The sequence below is a fragment of the Nelusetta ayraudi genome, unplaced genomic scaffold (assembly GCF_046127955.1).
Source record: "Nelusetta ayraudi isolate G7.1 ecotype Tasmania unplaced genomic scaffold, CSIRO-AGI_Nayr_v1 ptg000120l, whole genome shotgun sequence".
Lineage (NCBI taxonomy): Eukaryota > Metazoa > Chordata > Actinopteri > Tetraodontiformes > Monacanthidae > Nelusetta > Nelusetta ayraudi.
Window position 1 is genome coordinate 2,124,601 of NW_027466170.1, and position 22,900 is coordinate 2,147,500.

General features: G+C 46.2%; 1 protein-coding gene and 1 non-coding gene across 2 annotated transcripts in view; one reads left to right on the forward strand and one right to left on the reverse strand.

Moving 5' to 3' along the window:
* The first annotated feature begins 8,008 nt into the window (after window positions 1-8,008).
* Window positions 8,009-8,082, forward strand: trnat-agu (transfer RNA threonine (anticodon AGU)). The gene has a single exon. It is a non-coding gene; the product is annotated as a tRNA-Thr (tRNA).
* A 7,551-nt stretch (window positions 8,083-15,633) lies between these two features.
* The window catches only part of dync2h1 (dynein cytoplasmic 2 heavy chain 1), an 81,591-nt gene continuing 74,324 nt past the window's right edge, over window positions 15,634-22,900 (reverse strand). The window contains exons 91-95 of the mRNA XM_076049746.1: window positions 21,312-21,401; window positions 18,813-18,922; window positions 18,636-18,717; window positions 17,035-17,151; window positions 15,634-16,456 (exon numbers count right to left, since the gene is read on the reverse strand). Of these exons, the coding sequence (XP_075905861.1) occupies window positions 16,295-16,456; window positions 17,035-17,151; window positions 18,636-18,717; window positions 18,813-18,922; window positions 21,312-21,401 (561 nt within the window). The 3' untranslated portion in view covers window positions 15,634-16,294. The remainder of the gene's footprint in view (window positions 16,457-17,034; window positions 17,152-18,635; window positions 18,718-18,812; window positions 18,923-21,311; window positions 21,402-22,900) is intronic.

Consider the following 22,900-nt stretch of genomic DNA (forward strand, 5'->3'; position numbering starts at 1 on the left):
GCTAGCGCTCTTCTCCTCCTTCCCCTTCTTCTCCCCCTCCTCCTTCTTCTTCATCATCATCTTCTTCTTCTTCTTCTCCTTCTTATTCCGACTTGAGAGGAAGGAGTCTCGGCTTGAAATTGGTGTTATTGTTTTCCACATCCGGTTGTTCACTGAAACTCCACTTTTTGATCATGTGATGTTTGAACCCCTGAATGATTCCAACCAACTTTTGCGTTCACTGAACTTGAGGCTTGAAGTTGTTTGATTTCAAGTTGCATGAACTTGGCCAAAGGAGAAAGAAATCTGTGAAGATTTGGTAATTTATTTCCCTGTTGAAACGATGTCTTGTGGCAGTTGGGAAGCCTGTTTATTCCCTCAACCTAGAAATAACCAACCCAACACATATTTAATTACTTTTTGTACTTTTTTTTGGGGGGGGGGGGGGGAGGATATCGCACGATTGTGATCTGACATAAATAACTTTCCACAAAAATGCACCCAAAATGCTCCCTTGTTAGTTTCGGACCAGTTTTGTTTTTCTTTTTTCTTCCACAGATGTTGCTTTCAGGGTTGGACAAAAGTTTGATGATTGAAGCATGGATGGATGAGTGTAACACCGTAGCAGTCTTGTGTTCAAAGCTCTCATCTGTATGCCAGCAACTCATTCTCTGGTCCGTCCGCCCGTCTGTCCATCCGTCCATCCATCTGTCCCCAACCTTTTGACTTTACTCCAGCAAACAAAATCAAGGAATTTGTCCAAAAACAAAGGGGCTTTCTCCCTCCATCCCCAAGGAGAGGAGAAGGACTGACGATCGGAAAGAAATAACCGCCGGCAGGCGAACACGTGTGAGCAGAATGGAGATGGCAGCGGCGGTGAGGTTGAACAACACAGCAGCTGTATGGAGGAGACGCAGATCAATCAGGAGGGGGAGAAGGTCAGAGAATCATCCGCCGCTTCCACAGCACTTTGGTGTCCGTCAGCAGCTTGTATCTTCTCCCTCCTGGGCACACACACACGCACACACACACACACACACACACACACACACACACACACACACACACACAGTGACTGACAAATTGCCACATCACAATGTCCCCTGTGTTATTTCCTGATGCAAATGTATAATAGCAGAGTTGCACTGATTTATAATGGCAGGCAGTTCTCTGCTTCTTCTTCTCCAAGTCTGTCTCCTCACGTCGTCCTGCACTTCCTGTTTGCTTCAGGCCACATCTGACTCGCATTGTCTTAGTGGTTATTGACTTTTCATGAATGTCGGTCGCAGCCCGACTCATTAATCCCAACCTTGACTCATTAACAGAAATCCAACAGCTGGTAATGGAACAGTTCAACCTGACACCGCAGTCATGGTGTCTAGTTCAATCAGTGGAATCATTTCTGTGCTCAGTCAGTACTGACTCAAAGGATTCGTGTGATCTGGATCAGTTTAGTCAACAATCCGTCTGTCTGACCTCAAACTGTGTCTGTCAGTTCTTATCAGAATGAATCACTGAATCACAACTCGACATTACAGCAGTCATTTTTCCATCCTGTGTGTCTTTTAAATGATGTTTTAGTCTTTTAGCTGCCATTGAAGATGAACCATCGAAGCTACTGTTAGTATGACCTGGCTCAACAATTACAGTAGCTTGCTAAACACTTCAGCAAAGTCAGTAGCGGCTCAGCAAAGATGCCAATATCTTAAAGTCAACCGGAGCAAATGCTTGACGACGGCAATTTGGCTTTGTCACACGACCGAGCAAGTTACGTACATGGTTACGGCTCTCTATGTCTTTGTTTTGTATGTTTTGAAAAATCCATATGCAGTGTGGCCCACACAATTTCTGATAAAGTTAAATGTTCTGCATTCAGCTCATTCCCTAACGCTGTTTGAAAGTGTTTTAGGCTATATTTAGATCATCGGAAGCAGCTATTTCAAACTACTTGTGTAATGATGTAATGATCCATTATCAAAAAATGTGTGTTCCTTTATATCAACAATGTTTCAGTGTCAACTGGAAGCTCAAACCTATCATTTTGACAATTTGGCTGTAAACATAAGGCTAAAAATTCATGAAAAGTAAAGATATATAGGAGTTTGATATGAAATTAGCTTAGAGGTGTCCACATTATGAAACTCCAAGTTGGTTGATTCCATTTGTGATTCCCCATTTTTACTCTAATTTAGAAACACACGCACCATCATTTTTTTTCCATTTTCCTGCCGACCTCTTGTCCTCCCACACACCACCCCTTCACACTACATTATGGAACAGCTTTCATTTAGGTATGAATATTAGATATTCCCTTTGAATAATAGAAAAAGACCTTATGTGGGAAATCTGCAGACATAGGAGGAGGGAGGACGGCCTCGCTGGCACCTCCTCAACTTGCACATTTAAAATAGTTCAATAAAAATGACATGCACGGATCCAAACTGCCCCTCTAAATAAATGATGGCGTTTAAAGTGCACGTCCAGGCGGGAGGTGTCCGTCTCTCTGCGTCCTCTCCTGAAAGCCTTTTTGCACTTCGGCGTCGTGACTCCAGAAGCGGCGCCTGTTTATTCTGCCGCCGCTTTCTGCTCTGTTCTTCCGCAGACGCATCATAAGCGGCTGTCAGACGCTCCCGTTTTGCCCATTAATTCTGAAAGGGAGGGAGACAACAGGCCGTCGCCAAATTGCTATTGTTTTCCCGAGATCCTGGGGGTGTGTGTGTGTGGGGGGGTGTGTGTGTGTGTGTGGGGGGGGGGAAGAGTCCAAATCGCATTTTGCTGCAACGTTTTATCGGACGAGAAGTTTTCCCAGCGATCAGAGGGAGACCGAGACAGAGAGGAGAACAGGAGGAGACGAATAACACGGGCCCCGAGGCGCTGGACACACTTTAATTTGATGGAAGTGATTCACTGTGTGCGTGTGCGTGTGTGTGTGTGTGTGTGTGTGAGTGTGTATCAACTGTATACAGAGTGTGTTCTGGCAGCGCTGGAACACTTCATTCTAGCAGACTATTCAATTACCTACTGTGCAAGCTTAAAGAGCTTACCAGGATGTACACACACACACACACACACACACACACACACAAACACACTCATAGGGTTTATATGCACACCACAGAGAACACAGAGTTGCTCCTGCGTGCAAGGCGGCGAACTCTGCATAAAGGAATCTCCAAAAAGCATCAATGAGACGGAGGAGAATTAGGATGTGAAGCTGTTTGCCAGAGATTAAGAGTCAAATCTCTCAATTGACACGTTTACTTTTTGTCAAAGCCCACACACTCACACACTCACACACACACACACACACACACACACACACACACACACACACACACACACACACACACAAAAGCACAGTATGCAGACATTATTCCTTTTTGTTGTGCTGTGATTCCAGCAGGAAACTGTGTTTGTTCTCTGTGGTTTCCTGCTCGCTGATCACTTTTCCTGTGTTTGGAGTCGACTTCTGAAGGGGTTTGGCTTTTTCCAAATTACAATAATGTGATTTTTAAACAGTGATAAGAATAGATTTACACTTTCAAAGCAGTCCTTGGGTCAAATATTGATATTCCATTGTTTATGTTTTGCAAATTCACTCGGTTTGTTACATTGTTGTCTTGGAGAGAGAGAAAGAGCACACAAAAACACAAAATTAGAAACTGGTAGGTAATAAAATGGGTTTTATTGGGTTGCTGTATGAAACGTGAACCAGTCGTCTCAGTTTTAAATTGTATCATCAGGTTAGATTTGAAAATAAACCACAATCTCTTTGTGTTTATTATTGCGTACTTATTGCTATTTTATTGGGCTTTTTGGTCATTTAAGGGTCTATTGTTTTCCATTTTATAGTCCTAATTTAATAGTAATTTAATGGCCCAATGCAAATCAGTGTTCACTTCACAAGTAACGTGTCATAAAACCTTTTAAATCTAAATGTTTAATGCTTCCACAGAGAATATGAGCAGTGAAAAACCATAAAGGCCCGATGAGACGGTTCATAATCCTTTTTCTTTTGCTGCTGTGTAACACACGACTGTTGCTGTTTGGGTTTTTTTTCTATTTGATCATTTCTCCGTGTCATCACTGCCCCCAGTGTCCACTTCTCACCATCATCCTAGATGGAGACTCACACTGAGGTGAAGTGTCACTTTCTTCTCCTTCTTTACATCTGTTGACTGAAACCAAAGGCTCCTCCCTGCGTACTTTGCACCCAGAATCAGAAATCTTTCTACGTTCTATATCTGATTGCACTCCGAATCAACCCACGATTCCCCAAACGTCTCCACTCACGCCCACCTGCACTCTCAATCTATTTTTCTTGCGGCCTCTCGGCTCCAATACGCCGTCTTCTTCGCTAATGAAGCGTGCCAGCGGCAGAAATGTGAAGCTCCTCCCACCCTGCTTCACCTGGTGCATCGGGTAGAATCAGCCGCACTAATGAACTACAGACGATCCAGACTGGGCTGCTAAACACTGTCCGTTGGATGTTTTCATTCTTTCTTTCTTTGATACTGATATCAGATGATAAAACACAACAGTGTAGGAGTGCATTTCAGTACGTAAAGAACAGCAAAGACAAACACAAAGGTTTCCTTTATTTAAGTTGTCCAGCATTTTTCATGCTTTGTTTTTTTGAAGCGATGGTGGGACGCAATGTCATCTCACCACTAGACGTCGTAGTTTTGCAATGTGTCTTCCACCAAAACAAACCGCCTTCCTGCACATTGCGATTTGTTTTTTTTTTTTACTTTTTTTTTATTGCAAATTAAATTTCAGTCAACCGTTGTGGAAGACAATATGCCCTAGTTATGATGAGGGCAAGAGGTGGGGCTTAAGGTTCACGACGTGCGGAAGATTTCTCACACACAGACACACGGGTGCTGTGATGCTTGTTCACTCCCGAACATCCGATAAGCTGAGAAAATTTTGCGAATTGCCCCTTCAATCTGCGTTTTAATGCTCTTCAAGGCGGAGAGGACTGATGGGAGAGCCACCGTGGCGAGAGGCTCCGCAGCACTTGGCTGTTTCTGCTGATGCAACGCTGATGATAGACAGGAAAGCCCGAGATAAAGTCTGTCTGTCATAAGACAAACACAGCAGGGTGCGCACGCACACGCACACACACACACACACACACACACACGCACGCAGAGTCAGGAGATGAAAAGGCACGCTTCGTCTTTCATGTGCCAAAACACTGGAGCACACTTCCTCCGGCCCGTTGTGTAGCATTTAATGACGGCGCTGAGGATTCGGTCATTTGTCATTCAGTTGGAGGCTGGAAGTCGAGAGCAGGAAAGAGAACAGAACAATTAACACGGCGGCGGAGCTGTGCGAGCTGACTAATCATTCCTTTAGTGATGGGGGAAAAATCCTGTCACCAAAGGAGAAAAAATGCTTTTGAACTGTGAAACTGTTGTCAAATTACACTCAAACACACACACACACACACACACACACACATACAAAAACAATTTTTCGCAGCTCCACAAGCCTTCAGCTGATTTCTTGCTCCGTCTTGACGGCTGATGCAGCCGACAACATGAAAAAAATGATGTGTTTGAAACTTTTAACAAAGATTGAGAAAAAGGGTAAACAAAGAAACCATAGATTTTAAAAAAGACTGCCGATGCAGATACAAAGTAGGGGTTCCCAACCACTGGGCCGCGGACCAGCACAGGGCCGCACATTATTTGATTCCGGCTCCAAAAAGCGATCAAAGAGGAAGATTTAGTTTCCAGCCATCATACATATTTATCAGTCTCTCAGCCGCCTTTTTTTTTTTTTTTTTTTTTTGCCCGACGTGCTGAGAAGGAGATAGCGGCCGATAGGCCTTTTTTTTTTCTTCTTCTTCTTTTTGAGGTCACCAGATAGCTGCGTCGTCTCAGCCCCGCTGCTGGCCTTCAGCCCCCGACCACTTAAACACCTGATCTCCTTCAGCAGAGGCCGGGCAAAGTTTGAGCTCAAGCTAAACGGCTCCTCAGACAAAGATTCTTGTTCAGAGTGCAACCACTTCAGACGGAGTGTCGCGACAAATTGAGCCGTTTTCTCATTTCTGCCAAGTGATCTCAGTGAATGAAACAAATTCCACTGCCTTAGTTTAATTAATGTCTTTGCGGGAGAAAAAGGCCCTGGCTTGCAGTTTTAGCGCCATCTTTTGGCGAGAGGCATTTTGCAACCAAATGACATGCTGGTCGTAATAGTAGAACGTAATCTCACAAATGCTATGATTCTGGCCTTGATTCTAGAATCTCAGAAATAGAATCATTTGTACATATATATATATGGAAATATAGAGAGTGCAGGTACCTCCCTGTGTGCGTTTATGTGCGTGTGTGTGTGTGGACACGTGCTTTGGTGTGTAGGCGATCCGGCCAGTCGACCTCATAAATCCAACCAGCTGCAACAAGCGTGATTTGCAGGTTCAGAGGAACCATAAACATCAGCGCTGAGCGGCTCGCCGCCCCTATGGAGGCGGGAATTAAGTGGCGAGGGAGTCGCCCAAGTGTCTGTGACCGCCAAGTGCGTGCACGTGTGCATGTGTGTGCGTGCGTGCACGAGTCAACTTTGCTCAAGGGCGTCCAGCGCCGGAGAGGAGAGGCCAGATCCGCCATTGGCCATCGGTCAGAGCGGCCATTAATCTACGCCGCTCCATTGGCTGTGACTGCGGAGGGGAGGGGTTAGTGCAGCTGGTCAGGTAGCTGCTGTCAGACTTCTAATCTGCCACATTCTTCACCATTAGACGGAGGGCGCAGAGGATCGGCGCAGCCAGAGTGGATCCAGCGCCGCATCAGGCAGCTTCTGCTGATGAAGGTGTTTTTTCAGGCTTAGTTAAGCTGAAAAATGCCTTCAGAGGGCAACATTTACACGTCCCGATCAGTAGGTGGCGCACTCAAGGTTCTACTCTAGCGCCCAAGTTCACGCAACAGCAGCCGCATGCCGTTGCTTTCCCATAGCATCACAATACTGAGGTTACGGAAAACTTTTTACTGTTTTCATGCCTGTGTCGACGATGCCAGTGTGAACCGCCTGAGTTACAACTAGTTGTTTTCCTTCTGCACTCTCTCACCTCTTCTCCATCGTTTTTATTGTTCCAGTCGTTTACAGCACGACGGACGGACACACAGACAGTCCAATCTCAGCTAAGATTGTTTTCCGTTCCAGCAGCCGCTATAAGGAGCCAGTTAACAACTGCTGCTGCTGTTGCAATGAAAGGATATAATTCAACCTATATTACAGCCAACAACTGCTGGACAGTGTGCCACACATCATTTAGTGGCCGAGTGAGAAGAGAGAGACGTTGAGCTCAGGAATTTCTCACGCACTCCTGCACCGAAGATACCTCCGAGTTTGACTGCGAGGCTGAATCCAAGCTGCAGGCTTCAAAACCAGTCCAGGGGAAAAAAATTCCTTCAGAGGAAATTAAAGAATGGAGAAAATGCCATGCCAGAAAGGTTTTTCTCTCTAAAAAAAAAAAAAAAGTCAGCTTGACTGTTGACAGAAAACTGCAGTGGATTTTAAACTTCAATGCTGTGAATTAAATCTTTAATTTTGTTGTCAGCTAAATTTTTGAAGATTTTTGAAACCTGCCTATACTGGCCGCCTGGGACCAATGGACTAATTTACACCCACAATATTTGTTTTTATGGTTGGCCTAGAGTCGAATGCTGAAATGTGATTAAAGGAGTGTTTTTAAGTTCAGGTTTTTCAAATTCTTCTGCTAAAAGTCAACAACTTGAAGCCCATCTGCTGCTTCTTTTATTTCCTTACAGACGAAGCTCCAAAGCAGAATCCATTTTTTTACAGGGTGGCATTAGTGGCATGGCCACTTCAACTTAAAGGCCACAGTTCTCCCACAATGCACCAAATAAATGGCGGTGCAGCTGAGTATTCATCAAGCAGACATATTAGCGTTTGTAAAGAGTGGAGCAACAGCACAGACACACTGGTCACTTCTTCTGGTATGCATGCAGTCACACCTTCACCACTCTGGGTCTCATACAGAGTGAAGAAGATGCTAGTCAGTGGCGCTGTGGCTTAGTTGGTTAAAGCGCCTGTCTAGTAAACAGGAGATCCTGGGTTCAAATCCCAGCAGTGCCTTTTTGTTCTTAAATCAGCCATAGGTAACTTCGACTCATTACTACTCCCTGCTGGTTGAGAACCGCAAATACTCTTTGTCGTAAAGAGGAAAAATACCAGTCCTTCACATGGGTTTGTTGACACAACCGGCACAGTCGGTTGGAAATATGTCCACCGACAAGGTAAAGTAACATGCGTTACATGTTTGTTTGTTTGTTTTAAATATTGTTATAGTGTTATTTTGAACGTGACAGACAACTACAATTACACAAACAAGGAGAGTGTATTGCTTAGACAGACGGCAGTGTTTTGCGCTTCGTTCGCATCATTCTCGTCGATGAAAATTGCTTGGAAATGATGTGGTGTATAATGGTTATAATATTACTACAGATTATAAACTTGTGGAGCTGTAATGCCTACAACAACTGTTCAGACGACACAACGTCGCATTGATTCGGTGGAATAGGCGAAGTGATGAAGTAAACACGCTGCAGCGCTAGTTTATTGATGTGGGAAAATACAAATAGTCGCCAAGCTGGAGCGCTCGTATGTGTTCAGGAAAAACACCAATATGAAATGCAAAACAGACATTGACAATAACGTCGTAGCAAACGTTCAACACTTTAATTACTTTGTCTTTCAGCGAGGTTACTTATTGGGTTCCATTCCGTTATTTTACATTCTTATGTATTTGTAATAGTAGTATGTAAGACCGCCTCTAAATAAAAGTGTGACGTTACCGTAAAGTGGTTCGTCCTGTAATGACGTAACATGAAGGCATGTCGGGTCGTGCTTGAAAGTTACACAGTGCAGTTACAGCCGGCACAACCCCCCTCTCGCTGCCGAGGTGGCACCATTGATCCTATTAGTCGTTTATCTACCGCTTTATTGAGTTTGGAATCATAATTTTATGGTCAAAAGTTACCTAGAGTTGCTTTAACTAGGGTCCGTAAGGGCCACCCTGGCTGAATTTAGATTATTGCATGACATACCTGGTAACTTGTAGAGAAAGGGCTAGTTAATTTACCTGGAATTTCCCCAAGGGGATTGATAAAATATCTATCATCATCATCATCATCATCATCATCATCATCATCATCATCATCATCATCATTCTGGGTTCATAAATTGAATTGCTGAAACATGAATGCATGCATTCTCAAAGTAAAGTACTCCACAACCCAATAAAACCCTTGCAATTGTTCTTCTTTTCTCTCAACAGATCAGCAATCACGTTCTGCAAACAAAATTTTATAGACTGTATCTTTAATGCCAGAACAAGAGCATGCAATGCACAACCTTCAAACAGCAATGCGAAACAAAATGGAACACTTTATTTCATTCAGAAACTCTGTATTAGTCAGAATGTGGGTCGCATTTGCGTCGTTTTGTCCACAATAATGCCTTCAGGTCTGCGGGGAAATCACAGACTACGGCCAGTAAAAGATAAAGTGAGAAGAGAGGGAAATGAAAACTTGTGGGTGAAAAATAGAAGACAGTGAAGGACAAATAGAAGAGAGAAAAGGGAATGGAGGAGGAAATTTGCTTGCAGTGTGTCCATCAGAGGGTCCACATCCCTCTAAGGGAACACACACAAATGCACACACACCTTTAGACAACATACTGGAGGGGGCTTGTATTCTTCTAAAATCCACCTTTGACCCTCATAGACTTGCACTGCGATAGGGAAAGGGTTACTGCTGGAATTAGGGTTAGGGTTTCGGGGTTCCTCAAGTACTAGAAGCCCCAAATTTGGTGTGGGCGCTTCTTGGGGGCTCCTGAAGAAAAAGCAACTGGCCCCATGTCTCTAGAACAAAGTTGAAATTTCACTCCATAGACTTGCATTGAATTAGGGTTGACGATAAAGCTGAAGCTAGGGTTAGGGTTAGGGTTAGGGTTAGGGTTTCAGGGTTCCTCAAGTACTAGAAGCCCCAAATTTGGTGTGGGCGCTTCTTGGGGGCTCCTGATGAAAAAGCAACTGGCCCCATGTCTCTAGGACAAAGTTGAAATTTCACCCCATAGACTTGCATTGGATTAGGGTTGACGATAAGGCTGAAGCTAGGGTTAGGGTTAGGGTTAGGGTTAGGGTTTCAGGGTTCCTCAAGTACTAGAAGCCCCAAATTTGGTGTGGGCGCTTCTTGGGGGCTCCTGATGAAAAAGCAACTGGCCCCATGTCTATAGAACAAAGTTGAAATTTCACCCCATAGACTTGCATTGAATTAGGGTTGACAATAAGGCTGAAGCTAGGGTTAGGGTTTCAGGGTTCCTCAAGTACTAGAAGCCCCAAATTTGGTGTGGGCGCTTCTTGGGGGCTCCTGATGAAAAAGCAACTGGCCCCATGTCTCTAGGACAAAGTTGAAATTTCACCCCATAGGCTTGCATTGGATTAGGGTTGACGATAAGGCTGAAGCTAGGGTTAGGGTTAGGGTTAGGGTTTCAGGGTTCCTCAAGTACTAGAAGCCCCAAATGTGGTGTGGGCGCTTCTTGGGGGCTCCTGATGAAAAAGCAAGTGGCCCCATGTCTCTAGGACAAAGTTGAAATTTCACCCCATAGACTTGCATTGAATTAGGGTTGACGATAAGGCTGAAGCTAGGGTTAGGGTTAGGGTTAGGGTTAGGGTTAGGGTTTCAGGGTTCCTCAAGTACTAGAAGCCCCAAATTTGGTGTGGGCGCTTCTTGGGGGCTCCTGATGAAAAAGCAACTGGCCCCGTGTCTCTAGGACAAAGTTGAAATTTCACCCCATAGGCTTGCATTGGATTAGGGTTGACGATAAGGCTGAAGCTAGGGTTAGGGTTAGGGTTAGGGTTTCAGGGTTCCTCAAGTACTAGAAGCCCCAAATGTGGTGTGGGCGCTTCTTGGGGGCTCCTGATGAAAAAGCAAGTGGCCCCATGTCTCTAGGACAAAGTTGAAATTTCACCCCATAGACTTGCATTGAATTAGGGTTGACGATAAGGCTGAAGCTAGGGTTAGGGTTAGGGTTAGGGTTTCAGGGTTCCTCAAGTACTAGAAGCCCCAAATGTGGTGTGGGTGCTTCTTGGGGGCTCCTGATGAAAAACGCAAGTGGCCCCATGTCTCTAGAACAAAGTTGAAATTTCACCCCATAGACTTGCATTGAATTAGGGTTGACGATAAGGCTGAAGCTAGGGTTAGGGTTAGGGTTAGGGTTAGGGTTTCAGGGTTCCTCAAGTACTAGAAGCCCCAAATTTGGTGTGGGCGCTTCTTGGGGGCTCCTGATGAAAAAGCAACTGGCCCCGTGTCTCTAGGACAAAGTTGAAATTTCACCCCATAGGCTTGCATTGGATTAGGGTTGACGATAAGGCTGAAGCTAGGGTTAGGGTTAGGGTTAGGGTTTCAGGGTTCCTCAAGTACTAGAAGCCCCAAATGTGGTGTGGGCGCTTCTTGGGGGCTCCTGATGAAAAAGCAACTGGCCCCATGTCTCTAGGACAAAGTTGAAATTTCACCCCATAGACTTGCATTGAATTAGGGTTGACGATAAGGCTGAAGCTAGGGTTAGGGTTAGGGTTAGGGTTTCAGGGTTCCTCAAGTACTAGAAGCCCCAAATGTGGTGTGGGTGCTTCTTGGGGGCTCCTGATGAAAAACGCAAGTGGCCCCATGTCTCTAGAACAAAGTTGAAATTTCACCCCATAGACTTGCATTGAATTAGGGTTGACGATAAGGCTGAAGCTAGGGTTAGGGTTAGGGTTAGGGTTAGGGTTTCAGGGTTCCTCAAGTACTAGAAGCCCCAAATTTGGTGTGGGCGCTTCTTGGGGGCTCCTGATGAAAAAGCAACTGGCCCCGTGTCTCTAGGACAAAGTTGAAATTTCACCCCATAGGCTTGCATTGGATTAGGGTTGACGATAAGGCTGAAGCTAGGGTTAGGGTTAGGGTTAGGGTTTCAGGGTTCCTCAAGTACTAGAAGCCCCAAATGTGGTGTGGGCGCTTCTTGGGGGCTCCTGATGAAAAAGCAACTGGCCCCATGTCTCTAGGACAAAGTTGAAATTTCACCCCATAGGCTTGCATTGGATTAGGGTTGACGATAAGGCTGAAGCTAGGGTTAGGGTTAGGGTTAGGGTTTCAGGGTTCCTCAAGTACTAGAAGCACCAAATTTGGTGTGGGCGCTTCTTGGGGGCTCCTGATGAAAAAGCAACTGGCCCCATGTCTCTAGGACAAAGTTGAAATTTCATCCCATAGGCTTGCATTTGATTAGGGTTGACGATAAGGCTGAAGCTAGGGTTAGGGTTAGGGTTAGGGTTAGGGTTTCAGGGTTCCTCAAGTACTAGAAGCCCCAAATTTGGTGTGGGCGCTTCTTGGGGGCTCCTGATGAAAAAGCAAGTGGCCCCATGTCTCTAGGACAAAGTTGAAATTTCACCCCATAGACTTGCATTGAATTAGGGTTGACGATAAGGCTGAAGCTAGGGTTAGGGTTAGGGTTAGGGTTTCAGGGTTCCTCAAGTACTAGAAGCCCCAAATGTGGTGTGGGTGCTTCTTGGGGGCTCCTGATGAAAAACGCAAGTGGCCCCATGTCTCTAGGACAAAGTTGAAATTTCACCCCATAGACTTGCATTGAATTAGGGTTGACGATAAGGCTGAAGCTAGGGTTAGGGTTAGGGTTAGGGTTTCAGGGTTCCTCAAGTACTAGAAGCCCCAAATGTGGTGTGGGCGCTTCTTGGGGGCTCCTGATGAAAAAGCAACTGGCCCCGTGTCTCTAGGACAAAGTTGAAATTTCACCCCATAGGCTTGCATTGGATTAGGGTTGACGATAAGGCTGAAGCTAGGGTTAGGGTTAGGGTTAGGGTTTCAGGGTTCCTCAAGTACTAGAAGCCCCAAATGTGGTGTGGGCGCTTCTTGGGGGCTCCTGATGAAAAAGCAAGTGGCCCCATGTCTCTAGGACAAAGTTGAAATTTCACCCCATAGACTTGCATTGAATTAGGGTTGACGATAAGGCTGAAGCTAGGGTTAGGGTTAAGGTTAGGGTTTCAGGGTTCCTCAAGTACTAGAAGCCCCAAATGTGGTGTGGGTGCTTCTTGGGGGCTCCTGATGAAAAACGCAAGTGGCCCCATGTCTCTAGAACAAAGTTGAAATTTCACCCCATAGACTTGCATTGAATTAGGGTTGACGATAAGGCTGAAGCTAGGGTTAGGGTTAGGGTTAGGGTTAGGGTTTCAGGGTTCCTCAAGTACTAGAAGCCCCAAATTTGGTGTGGGCGCTTCTTGGGGGCTCCTGATGAAAAAGCAACTGGCCCCGTGTCTCTAGGACAAAGTTGAAATTTCACCCCATAGGCTTGCATTGAATTAGGGTTGACGATAAGGCTGAAGCTAGGGTTAGGGTTAGGGTTAGGGTTTCAGGGTTCCTCAAGTACTAGAAGCCCCAAATGTGGTGTGGGCGCTTCTTGGGGGCTCCTGATGAAAAAGCAAGTGGCCCCATGTCTCTAGGACAAAGTTGAAATTTCACCCCATAGACTTGCATTGAATTAGGGTTGACGATAAGGCTGAAGCTAGGGTTAGGGTTAGGGTTAGGGTTTCAGGGTTCCTCAAGTACTAGAAGCCCCAAATTTGGTGTGGGCGCTTCTTGGGGGCTCCTGATGAAAAAGCAACTGGCCCCATGTCTCTAGGACAAAGTTGAAATTTCACCCCATAGGCTTGCATTGGATTAGGGTTGACGATAAGGCTTAAACTAGGGTTAGGGTTAGGGTTAGGGTTAGGGTTTCAGGGTTCCTCAAGTACTAGAAGCACCAAATTTGGTGTGGGCGCTTCTTGGGGGCTCCTGATGAAAAAGCAACTGGCCCCATGTCTCTAGGACAAAGTTGAAATTTCACCCCATAGGCTTGCATTGGATTAGGGTTGACGATAAGGCTGAAGTTAGGGTTAGGGTTAGGGTTTCAGGGTTCCTCAAGTACTAGAAGCCCCAAATTTGGTGTGGGCGCTTCTTGGGGGCTCCTGATGAAAAAGCAACTGGCCCCATGTCTCTAGGACAAAGTTGAAATTTCACCCCATAGACTTGCATTGAATTAGGGTTGACGATAAGGCTGAAGCTAGGGTTAGGGTTAGCTGAAATTAGGGTTAGGGTTTCGGGGTTCCTCAAATACTAGAAGCCCCAAATTTGGCGTAGGTGTGTCTTAGGGGGTCCCGATGTAGCAGCAAGTGTGACCCATGTCTCTAGGACAAAGTTGAAATTTCACCCCATAGACTTGCATTGAATTAGGGTTGACGATAAGGCTGAAGCTAGGGTTAGGGTTATCTGAAATTAGTGTTAGGGTTTCGGGGTTCCTCAAATACTAGAAGCCCCAAATTTGGCGTAGGTGTGTATTAGGGGGTCCCGATGTAGCAGCAAGTGTCCCCATGTCTCTAGGACAAAGTTGAAATTTCACCCCATGTACTTGCATTGAATTAGGGTTATCGATAAGGCTGAAACTAGGGTTAGGGTTACTGCTGAAATTAGGGTTAGGGTTTCGGTGTTCCTCATGGGCTAGAAGCCCCAAATTTGGCGTGGGTGTGTCTTAGGGAGTCCCGATGAAGCAGCAATTGGCCCCATGTGTCTAGGACAAAGTTGACCTTTGACCCTCATAGACTTGCATTGATTTAGGGTTAACCATAAGGCTGAAATTAGGGTTAGGTTTTCGGGGTTCCTCCTTCGCTAGGAGCCCCAAATTTGACGTGGGTGTCTCTCAGGGGCTCCTGATGAAAAAACAAGTGGTCCCATGTCAAATAACCACTGATATTCTCTCTGTATGTAAGAGGTTTGACCGAGAGCAGTGACCTTAAATAGCAGTAAAACATATTTGATCCTGGATGCCCTGTTCTTTGGCTCCACCCGACTCTGCCAACCAGGCGGACGGCTGAGGCGGCTGATGAAGTGAATCAAGTAATTGTATATTTCTGAATCCTTTTTTATGGAAGCACTGCAGCCACCTGCAAGCCCTCGCCGTTTCTCCCTTCACCTCCTCGCAGTTCATTTTTCCCATGAGCGCCTTGCCACTTGTCCATCTGTCCCTCTCTCCGTCTGACCCCTTGGACCCGCTGCCCTCATTGCCGTGTTTCTCATTTTTCTCACCGCCTTGCCCCCTCCTTCACTCACAGCATCCTCTCTGCCTCGCTGACCCACAGGGCCGTGTTCCTCCCAAATCCAATCCCCCTGCCAGCCACTGTTCCATTTCACTCCCATTTTGTCACAGCGCTGTGCACACACAATACCCACCCTCACTCCAAACACACACACACACACACACACACACACGCGTACACAGGCGAGCGAGCACACAAAACATTTGCACAAGAGCAAAAACACAAGGATGCAGCAAAGACGGCGGCTTAATTAAGCCATCAATCAAAGGCGATGCTCTTGGTCGGGTGTGTACACAAACACGCACACACACACTCACACTCTCTCACACACACACACACCCTGCTGTCGTGCATCGGCAATCCATCATGACTCCGTTCAACCTTAACTCCCAGCCAATCACACACACATTAGTGTTAAATAAGTGTGTGTGTGCGTGCGCGTGAGAGTGCTTCACACGCTCCGCTGCAGGTGTCTGTTGCTGTGCTAAATTATTTGATCATTCGTCACAAGATTGTTATTATTTTTATAAAATTACATTTATTTCATCCACATTTTTTTTTTTTTAAATAAACATGATATGGAAACAGGCTACAAAGTAAGTGGGAAAAATTAAAGTATTCAAGACATAACCACCTTCTTGGGTTTTTACAGTTTTTACATAGAAGGACATGATTTATACCAAAAAAATAAAATAAAAAATGCACACAAAAAATTGTACACAGTGTTTTTAGTCAGTCTTGTGTAACCAACCAACTGCTGCCCTTTTAAACCTTTTCGCCATTTAGCCAATAAATAAACAGGTTGTTTTTGGATCAGACAGACAGATAGACAGACAGACAACAGAGGGTTCATCCAATCAGAGAGGTCTCTGCTTTGAGCTCCTCTCTGGTGGATCGGTGAATTCACTCCAGTGAATTCTGGACAGCTTCCATCTGTCGAGCCGCTTTAGGAGTGATTAACAAGACTGCGGCAAAGTTCTTTCAAAGGACATCAGGTCCGTGTCTCATTAAGAGGGAGGAGCAGCTGTCTGATCCAGGAAGTGGGTGGTGGTGGTGGTGGTGGTGGTGGAGGAGGTGGTAGTGAGGGTGGTGGGGGTTGATCAGAGTCTTTGGTTTGATCGGAGAAGATCCGTCGACGCCGGGGTCTTTGTGTTCTTGGCGCGGTGGGCGAGGTCACTGCTGCTTGAGGAAGAGCGCCGCTCCGGTCTGGATCCACTGGTTGGGGTTCGGTCCGCAGGGCAGGCAGATGTGCGTGACCACCTTCAGCCTCTCGGCGCTGGTGTACAGAGGCAGCCAGATGTTCTCGTCCGACCCGGTGACGCCGGCGGCGGAGTTCTAGGATCGAAAACAGGCTCTCGTGAATTACACACTCAGCGCGGTCAATCAATTGATCAATCGATCATTAGGTCAGCTTTCATCTATAAAGCGCTAATCCAAAGGTGTCTCGACGGGGTTTGTACAATCAAAGAGAAAACCAGCACATTAAGGATGAAGGGCAAGATGAGATTTTCTTCACCAGTTCAAAAAAACATCTTTAACTGTTTTTATTTATTAATTTATTTATTTGACATTTTCACACCTAAAGTTCACGCTTTTTTCAGCTTAACTACTCAAAAACTCCCATTCAGCCCTGTTTACAACGTCCAGTCAAAACTGATACATTGCTGGACTTATCGTGTATTTGGAGGGGAACAAAAATGAGATGTACTAGAGGGGGGAGTCAACAACTGGCTGGGGTTTGTGGTAATCAACATGGAGGGGGTGTTTCTGGTGAAGTATCAGTGCCCTTTGTGACATCACAAGCTGAATTTCATATGGGAAACAAGGCCTTTAAATGAAAAACGCGATTAAAGCAGAATGTGTGTGAGAAAGCAGCCCCGTGTGCAACAAGTGTGTGTCCATCGGCTACACACCTGTGTGACCCAGGCCATGTAGCAGGTTGGCACCGCCGACACGCTGGGGGAGTCGTGTTGATTCTCGCAGAGGTGGACGCCGTCGAAACTGCAGCCCTCCAGCTGGAGACCCCCGACCTGAGGGAGGAAACCCAGAGATGAAGCTGCGAGAAAAGGACTCACCCTCAATAGAAACACACACACACACGCTAGCTGTGTTTCCCTTGCAGTTTTTCGCAAAATAAAAGCGATATTTCTAAAACTTTGACTAAGCACATTTGCGATTTGCAGGCGTTTCCATTGAATGGTGGGAAACACAAAAGCCATAATTCTCGTAAAATGTCACAGGACGAAATTTTTAAAAATCTGTTAGCGATATTTGAGAGGTTTTCGAAGTTTAGGTGTTTCTATTACCAGTTTTTAGTGCGATATTTAGGTTTTGTGCAATTCTCGGGGTCATGGAAACGCAGCCGCACACACACACACACACACACACACACACACACACACACACACAGGAAAACATGTCCTACATATTCCACACTGGCGAGGCAGGTTTGTGTTGTCAGAGCAGTGACTCAGGGATTTTCGCTGGTGTGCAGCAAACAACCAGTGAATCAGCGTCATTTGGCTGGAAATCACAGCAGAGACTCACTGGTGAGGAGGCCACAGTGTGTGTGTGTGTGTGTGTGTGTGTGTGTGTGTGTGTGTGTGTGTGTGTGATGGTGAGCGCTGCAACCACCACCACCCTCCCACCCCACATTATCGCATCCCTCAGCCACCGCCTCCCTGTCGCTGCTGCTGCTGCTGCTGCTGCTGCAGCCTCTTGCAGGAAATTGCAACCAAGGGAAATTCAAGTCGAACCAAATTTCTTTTATCTCCATCAAAGGGAAGAATGAAGAAAAAAAAAGTCTGAAAGCGTTTGATTTGACGGAGCGGTGCGGTGCAGTGCACGTGCGCCGCCGCCACCTTATCAAGAGCCGATTCTGCTGCTTTTCTCGTCAACGTCCCTGCGACTCGTTTGCTTGCATTAGTATTCCGGCGCTGCTCTGCTGTACTCCATTATTTTCCACTTAGCTCTCCGTCTGCAGCCGGATCTCGACTGATGTAACGGCAACAAAATCTCTCGGTGCCGTAACACCTCTGCAACAAGTTACTGCATTTACTGCAAAAAAAGAGATGGTAGTATATTTTCTTTAAGCAACAGTTTGAACTTTGAACGCTTGTTTCTTCCTTTTCTGACTTTTTTTTTGTTGCCACAAGCAGTTAAAGTCCTCGGAGTCAAAGGGGAACTGTGCATCAAAGCCAACAAGAAGGTTGGAGTTGACGATGTTCACAATGCTCGTGGACCTTTGGAGTAGAGCGCCACCTGCTGGCCTTGACTGTCCTGGTTCATCACTGAAGACGTATTTTGAGGGCCTCAGTCTGATTTGACATTTGTCAGGGTAAGTTTTAATTGGGTGCAGAGTGCAAAGGATCATGGGTAGCTGGGTGGCTGTAGTCCCACTTTCTCCTGATCTGCTTTCCTCGGATTGAAATCCACTACGCTCGCTGCCAGGAGGCGTTTCCTCGTTAAATACGGCAAAAAAAGAAGAAGGTTGAAACGCCTTGCAGTTGTTTACCTTGACCTGCAGCTTGGCCTGGCTGATGGGACTCCTCCACGACGACACAAACACCAGGCCATCCATAGAACAAGCCATGGACCTGCAGAGAGAATGGAGGCGTTACACTTCGTATCGAGAGTTGAGAGTCGGGAGTCGAGAGTCGGGAGTCGAGAGTCGGGAGTCGGGAGTCGTTACCTGGCGGTTTCCTGGCGCAGAGCATTGAGGAAGGTGTCGGGGTGGAAGAGCTCCGAGAGGTCCAGCGTGTCCGACAGGAGAGCTTGACGGCCGGCACGCTCCACCCAACTCTGGACGCACAAACACACAGACTTAAATAAGGAAACCCCGAGTTGGTGCAAAGGATTCAAACAGGAGCCGCTGAGGCATTTTGTGGATCAATTCAAGTCAGTATCCGTCCAGCTCAGTTGGTGATGTTGTGGTTGTGGTGGCAAGAGGAACAGAAATCACCATTGAAAAGAAAAAAAAACATAGACCAAAATGTAAATTCAAACCTCATAAGATAACTGAAAACCAGGAACCTTGGCCGACAAATGACAAACTCAAACGATACTCAAAGTTTATTCTAATATTTTGAAGGAAAATTATTCAATAGATAGAAAATAGTGTTTTCATTATTTTTTATATGTAAAAAAACACTTTATAAGAAAAAAAAAGCCCAGGGCGGCACGTGAAAACAGGATGTGTGGTCACCCTGCAGTTTATCGATAGGGAGTCACGAGTCACTACTTTCTGTGAGTGTAAAAAGGCAGTGGGACAGCGCGGCCCTGCTGAGATTAGAGCGCCAGAAGTAGTTTACTGAGGGAAACGGGCCATCTGGGACACGACTAATGAGACGCCTGTTGTTTCAGCTTCGGCGGAGGGAATTTCAAAAGAACACTGGAGCGTTCAGAGGAGGAACAACTGGCCTAAAAGACGTGCTCTAAATATTCACGCCCTTCATCCTGATTGGATCCAAAAAAAAAAGAAAAGAAAAAGAGAATCTTTGTCTCGGTTTTTGGTGCCGTCAAACCCAAAAGTGCGAGTCAGGTTCTGAGTCTGTGTGTTTTTGTTAGTTATGTAAACAGAGTTTCCATTTAAGATGGGAAACAAAGTCTGGAGTCTGGACTTTCTGACGGTTTGCGAAAGTCTCGTTCCCCAATTTGTCTTTTCCGCCACTTCCTGCTCAGCAGTGCAGCTTCTAGGAAGGCCGTCGTCCGTCACTGTCAGCAACAATCTCCTTATTCATCTCCTCTACAATAGTCCTCTGTTTTTCAATGTGTGCGGCCGGAGTGACGCAACAAATTTCACTGGCAGTTTGATTTGTTTTTTCTGTAGAAAAAAAAGCTGCAGGCTTTACAAAGTGCTTTAAATTCTTAATTTGCTTTTTCGGAGTCGTCTTTCAGGTGGAAAACGCAAAACAGGATGAAATATTCGCAAATGCAAATCTACACCCTCATGCAGACGCGAGGCAGAGTGGCAGGGATCAACACACGCGGCCGAAGGTGTGTTGCTGCAGAAGAATTTCCAGCATGTTCTGCTACGTGCTTGAATTTTTCACTGCGTGTGCGTGTGTGAGGACTTTTCCCCCGGCTTGTCTTGTCTTGTGTATCCAGGCTGCTCGGCTCCCCGAAGATCCCTGGTTAGCTAATGGGATGCGGCGCTAACAGAGATAGCATTCAGCGCTAACGGGCAAAAATACACACGCAGATGGATGAGGGGCTTGAACACACACACACACACACAATCACACCCGGGTTGGCCGTCAGTCAGTCAGACAGACAGACGCTGGCGGTGACTCTCGCCCACACCTGAAAAACCAAACACACTAAACTCACGTCGAAAATGAATCATTCGCCCGTTCTGCAAAGAAAAAACAACTGGGTGCGTTCAGCCACCAGTGGGAAGATGCAGCAGCTCTGCAGAGACAATATTTTCCACAACCTCTGCAGAATTATCTGCTTTGCTTCTGTTTTTGATGTGGTTTTTTTTTAGGTGCTTTTAAAGTCAGATTTTACTTTACGTGCCTCAGAATCACATCTAATCTGCTTCCGATCTGCCACATCAGAAAAAATTCTAGCATTTTACCCCCCGGCCACTCTGCAGTTAATAAGATTACACTGACGGCAGATGAATCAATCGATTCTTTAAAGGGATCGTCAAATGACTCGATTATAAATCAGAAAATGACTCGGCTCAGTGTCTCCACTATTAGATTCTGATTTTAACTTAATCTATCTATCTATCCATCTATCCATCTATCTATCTATCTATCTATCTATCCATCTATCTATCTATTTATTTTTCTCCAAGCAAAGAAATCCTGAGGCATCCCCTTGCACGGATCCTCGCCGCCGGAAGACTCCACTCCCAGTCGGCCCTGAATGCACCATTGATTTTAATGGACCCTTCAATCATTAAAGCAGCTAAAGCTTGTGGGTGGGGGAGTGAAGGCGGGGCATCCAGCAGGGCACATGTCATGTCGTCAAAGGAATGCCGACGCTGGTTTTCTTCCCCTCCACTGGGTTGATGTGGACGTTTTCCGACGCTTTCCCCGTTTTTTTGTTGTTTGTTTTTTTTTTCAAAGCTGCGAAGAGAAGATTAGAGAGAGAGAGAGAGAGGAGAGAGAGAGAGAGAGAGAGAGAGAGAGAGAGAGAGAGAGAGAGAGAGAGAGAGAGAGAGAGAGAGAGAGAGATTCACCTGGATGGCGAGCGCCCGCGTCACCACGGCCCTCAGGTACTGCATAGGTTCCTCCGGCCCCTCCCATTTATTCTGCCACGACAGAGGGCACTGGTGGAGAGAGAGAGAGAGAGAGAGAGAGAGAAGTGAGTGTGAGAGGTTGAACTCTGAAGCGTTGCTGTCACCTGACACCCACAAAGCCAAATGGAGCAAGGAGGGGGAAGAGGAGGAGGTGGAAAAGGTGGAGGAGGAATAGGTAGAGTATATGTGGAGGGGGAGATGGAGGTGGTGGGGTCCATGTGGAGGTGGAAGGGGTGGAGGAGGTGGAGATGGAGGTGGTAGAGATGAAGGGTGTGGGGTGGGGATAGGGAGGTATAGGAGGGGGAGATGAAGGTGGAGGGGGTGGGGGTGGGGGAACCTGTGTTGGAGGAGAAACATCCTTCAAGCAGGAGCGGCCGACGTCCTGCATGCGAAGCTCCGTCTTGGTCTCCGAGCTACTTAAGTAATGAAGCGGCTCTGAGAAAAAAAGCCTCATCGCTTTACAGACAGGAAGTGACGGCGCTCGACGCTGATGGATCTTCCTGAGCTCAGATTTATGGCTGTCTGTCAATGAACCTCCTACCACCACCACCACCACCCTGTTCCCTGAGCTCCGTCTCACAGTGACGGTGTGGTTCTTAAGTCAGATGTTTGGCAGAAGGATGAAGACCTCCATCCAAAAAGAAAAAAAGCTAAACCCAGAGACGTTGCTGTTGCCTTTTTGCATTATTCATGCAGTGACTCAAGAGCCAGGAGGCAGCGGTGGTGACGCTCTCTTTAGCTGCATCTCCATTAGATTAAAAGAAAATTCAAAAGAGAACTTTGGACACGTCGATAAAGAAAAAGTGCAAGTCCATCAACTGCAACCACAGGAAGTCGCTCCATAGCAGTTGGCAACATGCTAACGTGACTCTGACAATGAAGCAAGTCCTTCTTTTGCAAAAGAAGGAGGAAAAGTACATGAATGGCTCATCAATGCTCCTCATGGTTCTGGTTTAGTACTGAGCTCCTCCCACATCTCGAGGAGGTTCCAATCAACACCGCTCCTCAAAAAGAAAACCAAATAAACGCTGGAGCTGCACACCCCCTGCTGTTTGGTGGCCGCAGAACGCTGGCAGGACAATTTCACTCGGGACGCTGGAATCCATCGGCCGCTAATCATCATCGACCTGCAATCAGTGATCGGCCGGCGGCGTCGATGAACGGCGAGGCTGGCGTGAGGTGATTGTTTAGCTCTTCTCCGTCCCCCCTGTTGTTCTCTCTGAAGCCATTTGGGATTTTCATTTTAATGCTGACAGTCTGGGGTGCTGTGCGCTGGCTGAGTCAAAGCTTCTTCTTTTTTTTTTGACTTTCTGGGCTTTGTTCACTTTGGTGTGGGCGGCTGAAAGGTGATACTAGCAGCCACAGGGGCTCTCATTCAGGATAAAACCATAAAAGCTGTATTTTCACATATTTTCAATGTGGACGTGAACCCATATGTCAAGTTCAGTTACGTGTAAATGTGAAAAAAGTCTTTCCATGACACTTTTGCAATACACCTATATACACGTCTGAAAAACCACCTCATGAGA